Source organism: Canis aureus, chromosome 1 (assembly GCF_053574225.1).
Source record: "Canis aureus isolate CA01 chromosome 1, VMU_Caureus_v.1.0, whole genome shotgun sequence".
NCBI lineage: Eukaryota > Metazoa > Chordata > Mammalia > Carnivora > Canidae > Canis > Canis aureus.
The window spans coordinates 92,113,563-92,129,122 of NC_135611.1; the positions used below are offsets into that span (position 1 = coordinate 92,113,563).

The 15,560-nt window shown below is 42.4% G+C and overlaps 1 protein-coding gene across 1 annotated transcript in view; it reads right to left on the bottom strand.

Annotated features, from left to right (window-relative positions):
- The window catches only part of PUM3 (pumilio RNA binding family member 3), a 44,666-nt gene extending 31,385 nt beyond the window's left edge, over window positions 1–13,281 (bottom strand). Inside the window, exons 1-7 of the mRNA XM_077908445.1 lie at window positions 13,152–13,281; window positions 7,647–7,738; window positions 6,029–6,247; window positions 3,964–4,099; window positions 3,100–3,175; window positions 426–519; window positions 93–159 (exon numbers count right to left, since the gene is read on the bottom strand). Coding sequence (XP_077764571.1) covers window positions 93–159; window positions 426–519; window positions 3,100–3,175; window positions 3,964–4,099; window positions 6,029–6,247; window positions 7,647–7,738; window positions 13,152–13,177 — 710 coding nt within the window. The 5' untranslated portion in view covers window positions 13,178–13,281. The remainder of the gene's footprint in view (window positions 1–92; window positions 160–425; window positions 520–3,099; window positions 3,176–3,963; window positions 4,100–6,028; window positions 6,248–7,646; window positions 7,739–13,151) is intronic.
- Between the last annotated feature and the right edge of the window lie 2,279 nt (window positions 13,282–15,560).

Below are 15,560 nucleotides of genomic sequence, written 5' to 3' on the forward strand. Positions count from 1 at the left end.
TAATATGATCCCAAAGTGCACTAATGGTATCCACACCTTTAAAAAACTAATAATATATTATTTATATAGTTTATAAATAAAATAAAACTCACCCATACATGAGGAATTTCTTAACAATATTTCTGGAATATTTAGCTTTACTTAATTGGACGAAATCATCTGAAAAAAAATACATTACAGTCACTTGATAAGCTCATTTCAGTCCTCCAGAAACAACTGCAGAATTTTATGCACAATCGTGGGACCACAACTCCCTTCCTTATCACGTGCAAAGAGCAAATAAATAGAGAGAGAACATAGAGAGAGAGAACATAATGCTTTCCCTCAACAAGAATTATCTTCCAGGGCAGCCTTGGGTATTTCATGAGAAAAAAGAATGACTTATTATAAATAATCAGAATTAATCTTCAACATTTAAGAAATACCTCGCAATTCTTCAAAAGCCTGTTCTCGCTGTTCTTCATTACCATACTGAATATAACACTGGATCACCCGAGTTGAATCATGTGCAAATGCGATCTGCAATAAAGACCAGTTTAGGCCTTTAGACGAATACTCTCTGAAGATTTAGGTTTCTATCACGGTATTCATGTTTTATTGCATGTCTTTTAGAATTCTTTGCTAGACCTTTGTCTAGACCTTTGTCTTCATGAATAAAATCAGCCTAGGTTACTTGGAAGAAGAAATACTTGTTTTAATTGTACAAAATGAGATTCTTTGGTCTTGCTGCCTACCAATGCAGAGACACAGGGAGAGGTTTAACCATTACACACGATTCCTATCACAATTCAAACCAAACCAAACTTGTCTAATGATTAGACGCACAGTGTTTCTCATTTCTCTGAAAGCTACTTTTCCTAAGGGAAACTTTCTAATTCAAAATTTTATTACTCTGTGATTTTTTTTTTCTCATATAAGCAATCTAAGAATGTTTGGGCTTGGCAACCAAAGATATAGATAGAAGACAGACCTAAAAGCCTGTATCAGTAAATTTATCTATATACACATTGGCAATTGTAAGGTAATCCTTCCATCTCTCACATTTTCATTATAATCCCTGAACACATAGGGACGCCAGTTGTCTGCCCTCGGCTCAGAGCGTGGTCTCAGGTCTGGGGATCCAGTCCTGCATCAGGCTCCCCACAGGGAGCCTGCTTCTCCCTCTGCCTATGCCTCTTCCTCTGTGTCTCTCATGAATAAATACATAAAATCTTTTTTTAAAAATCCCTGAACATATATATCTGTCTTATTCCTACAAAAATTGCTGTATTTCAACTATTGGATAAATATCCCTGAACTACTGGATAAGTCAGATCTTCACTGCAGGACTTGTGGATCAATTTTCTATAGCAATAATCACAAATAATCAGTCATGAAAAATTATGCTTTACATTACCAGTCTACTTTAATAGTGCTTATTATTTGCTGCTCATTCTGTCTTTAAAATTTTTTAATTCCAGCAAGTCAGAAGATGAAGGCAGACTTCCATCAAAGTCATGAATTTCAGAATAATTTTTTTTAAAGATTTTATTTATTTATTCATGAGAGACACATACACAGAGAGAGAGAGAGAGAGAGAGAGAGAGAGGCAGAGACACAAGCAGAGGGAGAAGTCAGGCTCTACGCAGGAAGCCTGATGTGGGACTCGATCCCAGGACTCCAGGATCACGCCCTGGGCTGAAGGCAGGTGCTAAGCCACTGAGTCACCCAGGCATCCCCAGAAGAATTTTCTTAGGGGAGGTTTGTAGAGATATTTTTGATAAAACTAAAAGCAAGATTTTTAAAAAAGAAGGTTGTTTTGTGCATATATTACTTACTATATAGCCAGGATCGATGCTTCGATACATATTTCTCATTTAAACCTCAAAGCAACCTTAAGGGTGTGCTGCTATATCTACTTTGCAGATGAGAAAACCAAGTTTATGAGAAGCTAAGGAACATGCTATCCTCTGACTCTGGGAATAAAACTTAACTTCTCTGAGTCCCAGATGTAGTAAATGTCCATCAGGGACGAAGACATTAAGTTAAAGGAGACAAAGTATGCCATGGTTTCTCAGTCATCAATACAGATTATTACTGTCCAAAGGCACATGCATTTTAAGCAGCAGAGTAAGGATCTGAATGCCACATTAGCACCTAAGGGCATGCAGTATCAAACTACAGTAGCTGGGGAAGGATCTGGAGGGTAAAATACTTATAAATCAAGGGTAACAGACTACTGCTGGAGCTGAGGAGGTGGTCTATACTAAAAAGACCTTTCTTCCTGGATAAATAAGGAAGCAGCTGCTGGGAACTTGCTTATTTCAAGACATTACTTCAAAATACAAAATAGCATCTAATTAGACCTATGTATATGGTTTGGCAAGATCATCCCCCCGGGTTCCCAAAGTTACTAAGTCTGTTGTCTGACAAGTCAATAGTTAACTAAGTATTTATCCAAATACACAAGAGTCAACAGAAGTTTATTATAAAATACAATTAAACAGCAACATTAAAAATTTGTTTAGTAACTCCCAAACCTATCATATTTTAAAGATCTCTGTATGATGTTTATAAAAGCAAGGAAGAAAAGAAGGAATAATCATCTGTTTATGTCATATATTCAAAAAAAGTCAGCAATTTAGAACATACGGAAGCATATGGAGTTCAAAACAATTTTAAAGAACATGGATTTAAATTTTTAAATCTTTTTTTTTATATAATTTTTTATTTATTTATGATAGTCACAGAGAGAGAGAGAGGCAGAGACACAGGCAGAGGGAGAAGCAGGCTCCATGCACCGGGAGCCCGATGTGGGATTCGATCCCAGGTCTCCAGGATCGCGCCCCGGGCCAAAGGCAGGCGCCAAACCGCTGCGCCACCCAGGGATCCCGGATTTAAATTTTTAAAAATGCTACAACCAAATACTTGATATTGTAGTAATTTCCCAGCAGTAAGGCCCCCCACTATTAATTTTTTTTTTAGTCAGTACTGTAAAAACTTGAAATTTTTGGCCAAATGCATTTAAAACAATTTCACTAATCATGAATAGTCACCTAGCCTTTACTGAGAGTGAGCCAATTTCAAGTTATACGTTAACTATGAGCCTGCCCTACTTACAGTTTTAATCTTCCCCTGAATCAGCTTCTGTAAATCACTCATCAGCTTCACTCTCTTTTCTTTGTCACAGTCTTTTCTATAAATGAGAATAAAGAAGAAACACAGCTTAAGTAAAGATATTACATTAAACATAAGAAGCTAAAAACCCTATCAGGGTACATTCACCCCGTTAGGTGTGATTTTTCTCTTCGGAGGCAGCAAACCTCTGACATTAAAATTACTATTCCAGAGCAGCCAGAGAAAAGTAATTTTCTCAAAGACAAGAATTCATCTCACAAGGTGTAATTTTATGCATCAATTTAAATCTTCATAGCCAGAACCTCAAAAGTAAAGAAAATAGTAAAACAAGTCCAAGAGACCAAACACTTAAGTATCTCAAAACCGAGCCAATCAGAACTTGTCCTTCATTTTCTCAGAACTCTGTCAGGAAGAATTTCCAATCCATTTGGATTCTCATGCATTTTCATAAATATATCTGACACCATCCTCATTATTCTGCACACTTCTGCCGTGGGCAGATATCCAATACTGATGCATCTAGTGGAGTGCTGAGTGCTCCCTGGATAACCCAAGTACTGTGCAGGTTAGCAAAGAACAATTCACTATTTACGGGGTTCACTGGTGCTCCCCCACCCTCACAAAGGACTGATCAAGATGCAATTACATGGGCAGCCTGGGTGGCTCAGTGGTTTAGTGCCGCCTTCAGCCCAGGGTGTGATCCTGGAGACCCGGGATCGAGTCCCACATTGGGCTCCCTGCATGGAGCCTGTTCCTCCCTCTGCCTGTGTCTCTGCCTCTCTCTCTCTCTCTCATGAATAAATAAATAAAATCTTTAAAAAAAAAGATGTAATTACGTAGCATTACCTTCTTAATGTCTCCCAAATCTGCTTTGCCCGAACAACAATGTCATAGTTGGTTTTGTCACTGAGTTGCCTGCTTTGCTTTAGTTCTTTCTTCTTCTTTTTGAAGTCATCCCATTTAGGTTTCTTGGCTGCCGATTCTAGTCATAAAAGAAACTATTCAGTCATTAGCGAAATAAATTACATTTAACATTCTGAACGCCATAAACCAGTACAAATTAGGTACACAGGGCAATGACTTATCGGGATCAATATTCCCTGGAAAAATACCATTCCCTATAAACTTATGCCTTATTTCATTTTCTAAGCAGTTTATACATCTTAAATTTGGTTGAAAACAACCATTCATTCATTCAACAGTTACACACAGACTCTTAACAGGACATCTATTTAGAAAAAAAAAAGAAAATTAAAAGGACTGTAAAAGCAACTGAAAATGTTAGGCTTCCTTTTCAACTGTGAAAAAGAAATTCTACTTTAAAACATTACAATCCTTGGTCTTTCGGTATAATCAGTTCTTAATGTAAACAGACATCAGTTCTTAATGTAAAGAAAAATTAATCCAAACTAAAATGGGAAAAAATGTACTAAAATTTTCACTACTCGGGAGTGTTGTTATCTATCATTTAAGTCTTAACACTAATCCTACTAATATGCCCTGCCTCACATTGAAGAAACAAAGGCAATCAGGAGTTCATTTCATTCCTTGTCCAAAGCCACACAAGTCCTCAGTGGTGGAACCACGGCTGAAACCCAGAGACAACTATGAAACTTTGTGCTCCGCTGCATCTTCCTCATGACAGCACACGATCAAAATTTCTCAGTTTTCTACAGAGTAACGTTCTGCAAGTCTAGTATCTTTCTATTATTCTATTAGCATTTTGTCTTCAAAACCTAAGTCTCTTACCAAATGAATCAAAAAACCCAATTTAAAGAACAACTTAATAAAACGGGTATTATTTATACGAGTATCCTGCGAGGAATCCTTTGGACAATGACTTACTTCTAAACATCTCTCCTTCTCAGATTAGAAAACATACACGATAAAAAAAAAGTTGGAAAATGCGAAAAACAAAACTCTATCAAGACCTATGTATAACTAGTAACATTTTCTTCCTGCCATTTCCCTATGCATGTTTTATATTAATTATTTAAAAATTCAGAATCTTAGTGCTTTACTTCAACATTATTCTACTGTAAGCATTCTTCCAGAAAATTGAATTATTCCTCAAGAATGTAATTTTTAATGGCTATACACTTTACTACAGTGTATCTAATTATTCCCTTTGCCTTTACTTATTTGTTCTCAGCCTGGTAACCAGATATCACAGGAAACTGAGGGCATGCTTCCTGTTTCTATCAGGGCACCATGCACCATTCAGCAGGAGAAGAGCTGACCCAGAGCTTATTTAATTCCACAAACCTCTGGGCCCCCAACACCTGCCAGGTGAGACTGCAATATTTATAACAACTTTCGGGGTCTCTAGTATGCAACCCCCCCCCCCCAGGTGCTGATATGAAAATACGAAAACATAAAATTAGAGTTCCATTTTGACATGTCAGGAACAGAACTCCCACAGAAAAGGAACCAGGGCTACATATATCATGTTAGGCCTTAATGTGAGAATGTGTGTGTGTTTAAAATGCGGTGCCAAGAACTTTGGCTTATTTGGGGTCCTATACCCCTACTGGTTGTTATAATTTTTCTTTCTCATCTCCTGGCAAAGTGCACAGAAAACTCAAATGAATCATTCAATCAATCAGTAAAATCTGGCTTACAAAAAGGATGTTTCACTGAGGTTCCACTGTATGAAGCTGCTCCAGCTCAGCTTCACTCCACAGCCAGGAAGGGCCTAGGAAGTAAGCTACTCTAAGCATCAGACAACTCTGCCCAGGGAAGGTGCTTTCCGGTGCTTACTGATTCCTGCCTGCCCCCCATGCCCCCAAATGCTGCCTGTCCAGGATAAGAACGGGAGATCTCTACCAGACTTCTACTGCCCACCCCGTGCACAACAAATCAGGAGGGGCAAGGTTTCCTCAAGGACGATGCTTAAGTCATCAGTACTCACCATCACTTTTACCATCTGCCTGGAATTTTCTCTTCCTGTTGAATTTATTGGCCTGCTGAAATTTGTTCTTTGGTATTTTATCCCCTTGTTGCTTATTTTTGAACTGCTTTACACCTTTTTTCCCAGGTTTTATGGCACATTTCTCAAAGTTCTTAGATGTGATTTTAGGTCCACCTTCCTTGACAACTTTCCTTGGGAATGTCTTTGACGAACCAGAATCTAGGGACAATAATAAGTAACTATCAGAGTTCAGTGATCCTGAGCCTAGATCTCTTTTATCCACTGGTATTTGTTACACAAAATTAGGTGTTCTTTACAAAACATGCTTTGTCCTACTGTCAAATACAGACAGTGAGATATTAAAAAATCAAAACAATATCTAAAACTTTTCTAATTTAGGGGTGCCTGGGTGGCTCAGTCGGTTGAGCATCTGACTTGATTTCAGCTCAGGTCATGATCTCAGGGTTGTGGGATCAAGTCCCAAGTCAAGCTCTGTGCTGGGCATGGAGCCTGCTTGGGATTCTCTCATTCCCTCTGCCCTCTCTGCCCCAACCCCCCCTCCATCCCTGCCACCTGCACATGTGTGCTCTTTCTCTCTCAAATAAATTTCTAATTTATAAAATTATAATACAGATTCACTACAGAAAATGGACAAACTAGAGAAATGCAATAAAAAAAAAAAAAGAAATGCAATAAAAACTATCCATAATGCTATCGATAACTATTGTTGTCAGTCAGGTGTATTCCCATTTTAAGCATGTAACATTACTTGATAAGATGAAAAATATTATTTATGTGTTGTATTCTACCTTAATGACTTCTTATTGTTCAAGTCTTCACACATAATTTTTAAGTTTAATAACAATGAATCTAAAAATAAAGTGCTTAAAATTTAGAAATACTGTATTAAATCACATATCAAATTAAAATTAAAGATGCCAATTTATTTAAAAATTTTAAGGATGTATTATTTTATTAAATATCATATTGAATTAAAGGCATTAATTTTTCAGAATTGCTACTTTGGGAGAATTTTCCTCAAAACCTATAATACAGTTATCTGATAAAAATCAGCTAACTAACCTTGTAAATGAAGTGCCTAACAAAGGAGATGAAAACTGCAACAGCTATGCCCTAAGATTGTTGCAAGAAAAAAAATAAGATTACTTAGGAATCACTTAGGCATTTACAGAGTCCCTGACTCTTCTGTTCTGCAATACTGACACCTGATGGAGTAATAGAGACTCCACAATTAGAAACACTAAAGATGAAAAGTATTCAGTTCACCAGCAGTATGCATTTATCAGGCACAATTTATCAAACGTTACCATAAAATGTTGCAGTAAATTAATGAAGAAAATGAGGCAGCAGCATTCCCAGCTAAGATCAGGGGTCTCCCGTGAGTATAGCATCCCCCAATTATCCTGGCAATTTCTTAGATGTCTTACTTTCATGGGAAACACACAAACTTCAGACACAGTAACTCCTACTTTTTCCTAATCCTGATCCATGAATACAGGCGGCATCTGCTCTAGGCCTCTTCACCCCACCAACCCCTCCCTCCAATTGCAGGAACACCACCACCACATGGGAGGCATGGTTTGCTATGGCTTCTTACCACTGTTTTTATGAAATCTTTTTTTTTCTTGTGATGTCTTTGCACCTTTTCCTATGAACTTTTTTTTCCCTTTAACTTCCATCATAGCAGTTCTGGAAGACAAAAACAAAACCCAAAAATAATCACTGGGTTGCTCTCAGCCAGTAAGAGTCATCCATCAGTCCACATTCAGTCCCCAGGGTTCACAGATGCAGGACAAAACACCAGGTACACCATGGGCCCAAGTCCAGGAACTATGAAAGCAGTGCTTTTAAGATTTTACAAATAAAAATAAACAAGATACCAACACAAAAACTAAGAACACACACACATTGGCTAATGTGTGATATCTGGAGACAATGATTCACCAATAGTTCTGGGTAAAAACAAACCATTACTTATGTTAAATATGACAGAAGTATCAGTGTTTGTGTTTCTTAATAATCTAGGATGACTCTGAGATAAGAAACTGACAATTTCACAATTCGATTTCTTGGTTTCCATCCTAAAAAGTTTGGAACAAACAACAGGCTGCACTTACCATATAGTTAAGTTAATGAAAGAAAACCAAAGATTACCTCCTACAAGTTCCCTATATAACCCAGATTAGCTGAAATAAAGACTAACTTCAAATTGCTTTTTTTTAGAGATGACCAATAATTTTCAGTGCCCCCCCCCCCCCCCGCAAATAAGATTATGTTGGAATAGGTAATATTTAGAGGAAATCAAACAAGTCACTTCTCAGTACAGAGACCTCATCATGCACAGGGTATTTGACAAAACCCCCTCAATTGCCCAAGGCTCCTGAAAATAGTGAATAGATCAAGAACAAATGTCATCTAGCTATTTCTCCACTTTCCAAAGTCATACATTCAATTCATTTCCAAAGTTCTAAAGCCAATCCTCTAGAGCAGACCTGAGAAATCCCTAAACAATACCAGATATTTCTAAAATAAGAATTTCCCACTGAAGAGCTAATTTTGCAAGACTACTAGCGGGTAGAAGAAAAAAGAAGGTTCAAAGATGGCATGTATTTTGCATTCAATGAAAATAATTAAGTAGGCTTTTTAAAGAAAGGCTTTCAGAGTCTTTTCATCTGTTCACTGAAGCCATCGGTCACCAAGCACAGGCTAAAGTACGCAATATTTTGGAACCCTAGTTGACTCGCTTTTCTGGAAACATCTCAAGGGACAAGTAAGGTTCCAAACAACTCTCTGGAAAGTACAACTTGGTTTAGGCTTTACAAGTATAGCTCTTAGCCATGGATGGCCCCTATGTACCCCCTTTCCTTAAGTCCTTGGTTAACTGTAGGGTCATTTTATCATTTGGATGCTTTATCACCACACCTGCCTCCTCAGTTCTTCTATGCTTATACTCCTCTAAAAATCCAGTCATTTACAGATTTTCTCTGTACATTTGTTTTAACCACTTATTTTGAAATAACTTTAGTTTTACAGAAGAGTTTGGAAAGACAGAGTTCCAGTACACTCCCAAGTCAGCTTCCTCTAAAGTTAACATCCCACCCCAGAGTTGTCAAAATTACGAAAGAACATTAACATGATACTATCAACTTCGGGTTTTGCCAGTCCTTTTTCTGTTCCAGGATTCGCTGCGTTTAGTCATCAAGTCTCCTTAGCTTCCACCAACCTGTGACAGTTTCTCCGTCTTCTCTCTCACTTTTGAACGGTCCCGGTCAGGCACTTTGCGGAATATTCTTCATTTGGGGTTTGCCTGAGATTTTCTCATGGTTAGACCGGTGTTATGGATATTTCTGGAGAGTATCACAGAGGTGAAGCACCCGTAGCGGTGACATTAACCTTGATCACTTGGTTAAGGCAGTGCTTGCTGGCTTTTTCCACTGTAAAATTATCATCTGTCCCTTTCCATACTCTGCTTATTAGAAGCAGAGTCACCAAGTTCAGCCCACACCAGGGGAGAGGAATTAAGCTCCACTTCCTAGCGGGAGGAGTACTAAAGAATTTTGTTAAAAATCTCTATGTTAAAATCACCACAGCAACTAACAAAGATGTGGGGTGATACATTTTGGGATTATGCAAATACCCTATGTGTATCCCTCGGATTTTAGCGTCCTCCAGAGGATCCTGCCTGCAGCAATTACTGGGGTGTTTCCATGGTGATGAGGGTGATTTCCCTTGTTATGTCTACTCTAACATTTTTAATTCTTCAGTAAGGAAAGTTTGTCTCTTCTTCTCCATTACTTATACATCATTGCGGTCTCACATGTATTTTCCTAACTTGAGACAGAACCTAATCCTATAGTGACCGTTGCTCAAACTGTTCCAGCTTTGGCCAGGTGGCAGTCTCCTGTGCTTCTGTGCCTGGATGACATGGTCTATCTGGCATCTTTTTTTCATGTCCTTACTTCCTAGCACTTCTTCCAAGTTCATCTCCTGTTTTTCCTGCACTAGTCCTGAAATCAGCCATTTCTCCAGGAACCCTGGCTCCCTTTACTGAGAAAAGTAGGATCTGAGGGTACCACACAGGGTTGGTAATACAGGTCTGTATACTAACCTATATGGACACATTAGGTGAAATAAGTTCATTCTATTGTCTCCAACTCTAATTTGCTCTAGTCCTCCCCCTCTTGCTTCCCCCCCCTTGACAATGAGACACTTGCCTCCCAGTATCCCCCATTGATTTGTGCAGCACATGTAGCTTTAGAGTGCTAAACTGTATGCCTATGGGAAACAAATTTAACAACTATAAGACACAGTTTATTTACAGCCTTTTTCCCCCTTTTTCCTCACAGTATCCATTCAAAATACTGTTTTTCAAGATTACTTACGTCAACTCCCTCACCACCTTGATCAGTGAGGTCCTTTTATACATTTTGTACAAGTTAGATTTATTTTTAGCAACCTGCATCCCATTTCCAGATATGTTGGCTGACTTTTATCATCTGCAGTCAAGTTCACTCTTCAATGTACGGTGCCGACTCTGACAAACGCAGTCACGTCTCCTCCACCTCGATACCTTAGAGGACAGTTTCCTAACTCCAAAAAGTCTCCAGTGAGTCCCTTTGCAATCACCTTCTCCTGGCTCTCTTAGCAATCTATGATCTGTTTTTCATCCCTCTTGTTTTGCCTGTTTTTCAAATATGTCTTATAAATGAAATCAAACTATATATGGCCCATTGGGTATGGCTTCTTTCACTTAGCAAAATGCATCTGCTTGGGGACCCTGTATCATCATATCCAACCACCACATTACTGTGGCTCTCAGAACTCTCTTTTGTTCTTGACTCTCTTCTCCACTCAGGCTCTATCTCTTGCTCAGATTGGTTTTTGCAGTGGATCTGATCTGCTATGACCCACATGCTGCTGCCTGATTAATCTTCCACAAAGTTTCCAATTTCGAGCCATCTCCCTGCGCCAACACCTTCAAAAGTTTCCCCCTGCCTCCAGGAAACATTTCAAACTCACACTGGCATTTGAAGCCGCTCAAAGTTTGGTTCTGTACATACCCTTATCACAAACAACAAGCAGAAGCTAAACTTCCTCACTGTTCTTTTTCAGGATTCAAACTTTAAAGCCATTTTTTTTTAAGATTTTATTTATTTATTCATGAGACAGACACACACAGAGACACAGGCAGAGGGAGAAGCAGGCTCCCTGAGGAGAGCCTAATGCAGGACTCAATCCCAGGACCCCGGATCATGACCCGAGCCAAAGGCAGATGCTCAACGCCTGAGCCACCCAGGAGGCCCTAAAGCCATTCTATTAGTAATACCCATCCTTCAAACCCAGCTTCAGTAACAATTTTCTTATTGTTTCTCCTCCGTATGCCTCCTTTCTTTCCCAAATGATTTTCCTTCTTAATCCCTTTTGGCACATTTTAATGTCCTTCTTGTAACATCACACCTTGGACTTGAAATATATTGCATACCTACACACTCTGTGCCAGAAAATTATTAGTTTGAAAAAGACGTATGAAAAAGAAATTCAAAGTGGTGGAGCAGAAGCAAACAAAACTAAAACAAAACACGCTTGAGCGTTATAACTGAATTATGTATAAGATGTCCAAAAGGCATAGAGCTGAGAGCCCAATTTTGTCTTGTAAAATAAAATAGCCAAGATTTCCCTGATGGAGGACAGGTAACTGATCCCACCCTCTCTGCAGGCTTAGCAAGCACCACACTCTGAAAGAGGTCAACATTCAATATCTAACCTCTAAAGAGTGGCATTTCTCAAGTCTTCCCCGCCTCTCTCCAGGTGTCTTCCTAAGTGATCTCAACCAATCCCATGGCTTTCTATGCTTAGGCCCCCCACACTGTTTCCCACAAGGAACTGCTCCTTGGGTCCCAGACCTGGGTACCAACTGCCTGCCTGACACCTCCACTCACAGGACTCACAGGCCCTTTGCCCTCAGGAAGTCCAAGATGAAATTAACTATGTCTCCACTGCGTTAACAGCCCCAAACAATAACATCCTCAGCTATTATGCCCCATCCTACTCTTCCCCTCTCAGCCAGGGGCACATCACCCACGCCACCCCGCAGGGGAAGGCCGATGATGTTCCCCTGACATTTTCCTCTCCCTTGTCTGCTCAGCTCCATCCTCCCACAAGTTCTTTTGAATCCCCTTTAAAAATACCTCTAACCCTTAACTTGCATCTCCACAACCACCACCCTAATCCAAACCATTAATACTTTCCAATTATAGAACTCACGCATCATCAAGTTCTATACAATTCCTAGAGAAGCCCGTGTCTGTCGTGTTCCTTCCTCCTAAGCCCCCAGGGTTCCCTACAAATGAGAATAGAAAGGGGAATGTTCTGGGCCCCTGGGCGGCTCAGGGGTTGAGCGTCTCTGCCTTCGGCTCAGGTCGTGATCCCGGGGTCCTGGGATCGAGTCCAACAGGGAGCCTGCTTCTCCCTCTGCCTGTGTCTCTGTCCCTCTCTGTGTGTCTCATGAATGAACAAACACAATCTTTAAAAATGCGGGGGGGTGGGGGGAGAGAGAATGTCCTCCCACGGTATCGAAATAAGATCTGGACCGCTGCGGCCGGCCTCCAAAGTCCTAGCGAAGCGCCCTCCCCCTCGCCCCCGCCCCCGCCCCCGCCCTCGCCCTCGACCCCGACCCCGCGCCCACCGCTGCCCTTTCCGCAGCGCCCCCCGCGGGGACCCAGCCCCGGGTACCGCCTCTGGGTGAAGTACTCTCCCCCGGGCTCGCAGAGCTCAGGGCCGCCTCTCGCCCCGCCCCAGGTCTCAGCTCGCAGGCCAGGTCAGGCTCCCTTCTCCCCACCTCAGCCCCCAGCTCGGTTCCGTCCCGGCGCCGCCGACTCGCAGCCGTGCAGGCGGGCTGTAAACCGAGCCCCAGCTCGCCGCGGGCGGAGCGATGGCGGCCCGCAGCGGCCCCGGCCGGGAACTCAGAGACCGAACGGGGTCCAGGCGGACCCAGCTCGCAGGACCGTCCAGCAGGCGCCCGGCCGCCCGGACACACCCCCCACCCCCCGCGGCGCCGGGCAGGGGGCGAGCGAACCCCTCCAGCGGCGGCCGCCGCGCTCACCTCACACGTGCGGCCGGAGCAGGCATGTGGCGGGTGCCGGAGCCGGAGCCGGAGCGGGCCCACGTTCCACCGCGCCGCTTCCGCTTCCTCCACTCGCCCCGCCCCCCCAGCCCCGCCTTTTCCTTCTTCCGCCGCGGACCTGGGGTTAAAGGTTAGGAATCAGCGGGGAAAACGGAACTCAGGCATTTCTATTGGTCCGCCCCTATGACCTCATCTATAGGCGCCACGCGTCAGTTTTGGCCCTTAAAAGGACCCGTCGGGCGACCGCGTGTCGGCGGCCCCGGAAAGTGACGCCATTAACCCTGTAGCTCCCAGGCCGGGGGAAGGAGCGCGGCTTCTCGCCCCGGGGTTGACGTGCTGTCGGCGGCGCCTGACGCTAACACCAAAATAGACTTTATTCGAGTGCGTTCATTTGTACCCTCTCTTGGCAGCCTAGCGTGGAGGATAAAAGGGATATCTCGGAAGTCAGTTTGAATTTTAATGCTTTTTTTTGTCCGTTTCATTTGCTAGCTGTGTGGCTTTGGGCAAATGACCGTGCTTCTCGGAGCGCTGGTCACCAGATCAATAAAATAGGGATCGCCGAGTGGTAAGAGCGCTCCTCAGGGACGCCTCCGCGGCGCAGGGGTGGAGCAGCTGCCTTTGGCTCAGGTCCTGATCCTGGGGTCCCGCATCGGGGTCCCTGCAGGGAGCCTGCTTCTCCCTCTGCCTGTGTCTGTGCCTCTCTGCGTGTCGCTCATGAATAGATAGATGATAGGCAGGTAGGTAGATGATAGAAAGGGAAGGAAGCGCTTGTCACGGTGAGCGGTGGTGGTAAGCGCTTAGGGAACCTCATTTTTTACGTCTGGTCATTTCTCCAGGTTGCTGTTGTCCCATTTTCCAGCCCAGGTAATGAGACTGTGGTGAGGGTACCATCCCCCGCTGTACAGACACCCCAGACTTGGTTCTGATGCCCGCCGTTGGATTTAAGGCCCACCGGGATAATAGGGGCGAGGTCCTCTGCAGGTCCTCTCTTGACACCTGCACAGATCTCCCACCCAAGGTCCCTTTCGCAGGTTGTAGGGGTTGGGACACTAGCCTGTCTTTTGGCCACCCGGAAAGTTGAGGAGTTGGGCGGTGGTCAGGAGTGTGGTGAGCAGTCAGGGTTTACTGTCTCGCGGAGACCACGTCGTTTCATGCCCCTGAGGGCGTTAGGCTGGAGACTGGTCATCACTACGCTTCCTGCATCCTGCATCCTGCATCCTGCGGGCTGGAGCCCTCACTACCCTCAGGCACCCATCCCACTACCCAGCACACAGATGTTTACTAAGTACTTGTTGTTTGCCTTAACTGTTGTAAGTACGTTTGCATTTCAGGTCACTTAAGGCCCGTAAGAACAGGGATGCTTGGGGGGCTCCGTGGTTGAGCGTCTGCCTTTGGCTCAGGCCCTGAGATGGAATCCCTCGTCCGGCTCCCTGCGAAGAACCTGCTTCTTCCTCTCCCTGTGTCTCTGCTTCTCTCTGCATCTCTCATGAATAAATGAATAAAATCTTAAAAAAAAAAAAAAAAAAAAGAGAGAGATACACCATACCACATAATACCTGGAATACCTGGAAGTGATATAGGGATATGCTTTTCTCTCTCTCTCTCTCTCTCTCTCTCTTTTTTTTTTTTTTTTTTTTTTTACATTTTTATTTATTTATTTGAGAGCCCAAGATAGCACAAGCTGGGGGAGGGGCAGAGGGAGAACAGACTCTCTGCTCAGCGGGGAGATACGTTTTTCTTTTCAAGGCCCCACATAGCAGCACCCCATATCCTCCCAGACACGCCCATGTAAATTTTAAACATATATTATCAAACCCTACTGTTCATTTGTCTTTTCACCAGGGAGAGAAGAAAAAAAAATCACATACCTAAGTCATAGATTATTATTAGTAATGTGATTTATAGAGTCCTTTGTGCTGCCAAAAACTGGATTGTTTTTGTTTGGAATGAGTGGAAAGTGTCTCCTGGTTGTGCAGAATAGCTACAACAACAACAAAAAGCTTATCTTGTAATTTTGCAGTTAACAAAGTTAAGACCATTAATTAATTCTTCAAGGATCTAATGGTCTAAATGTTAAGCATTAGGAATATGTGTATTTCTAGAAGCATACAGTGCTCTTCTTAAATGATACAGCACACAACTTAATCAGAGCAGCTAGACTTGTACACATCTAAGAGGTGTAATTAAGAGGACTGGCATTGGAATCAAATGACTCTGGCTGTAGGGCCATGGACAAGATAGTTAATCTCCATGAATTTCAGTTTCTGCATATATAAAATAGGAATAGTAGCGCTTATCTTTTGGGGTTGCCACATGACTCAAAAATAATAACCGTAAAGTTATTAACCAGCAGTAAATGTTGAGCGATGCATAGCTTGAGAGAAGAGA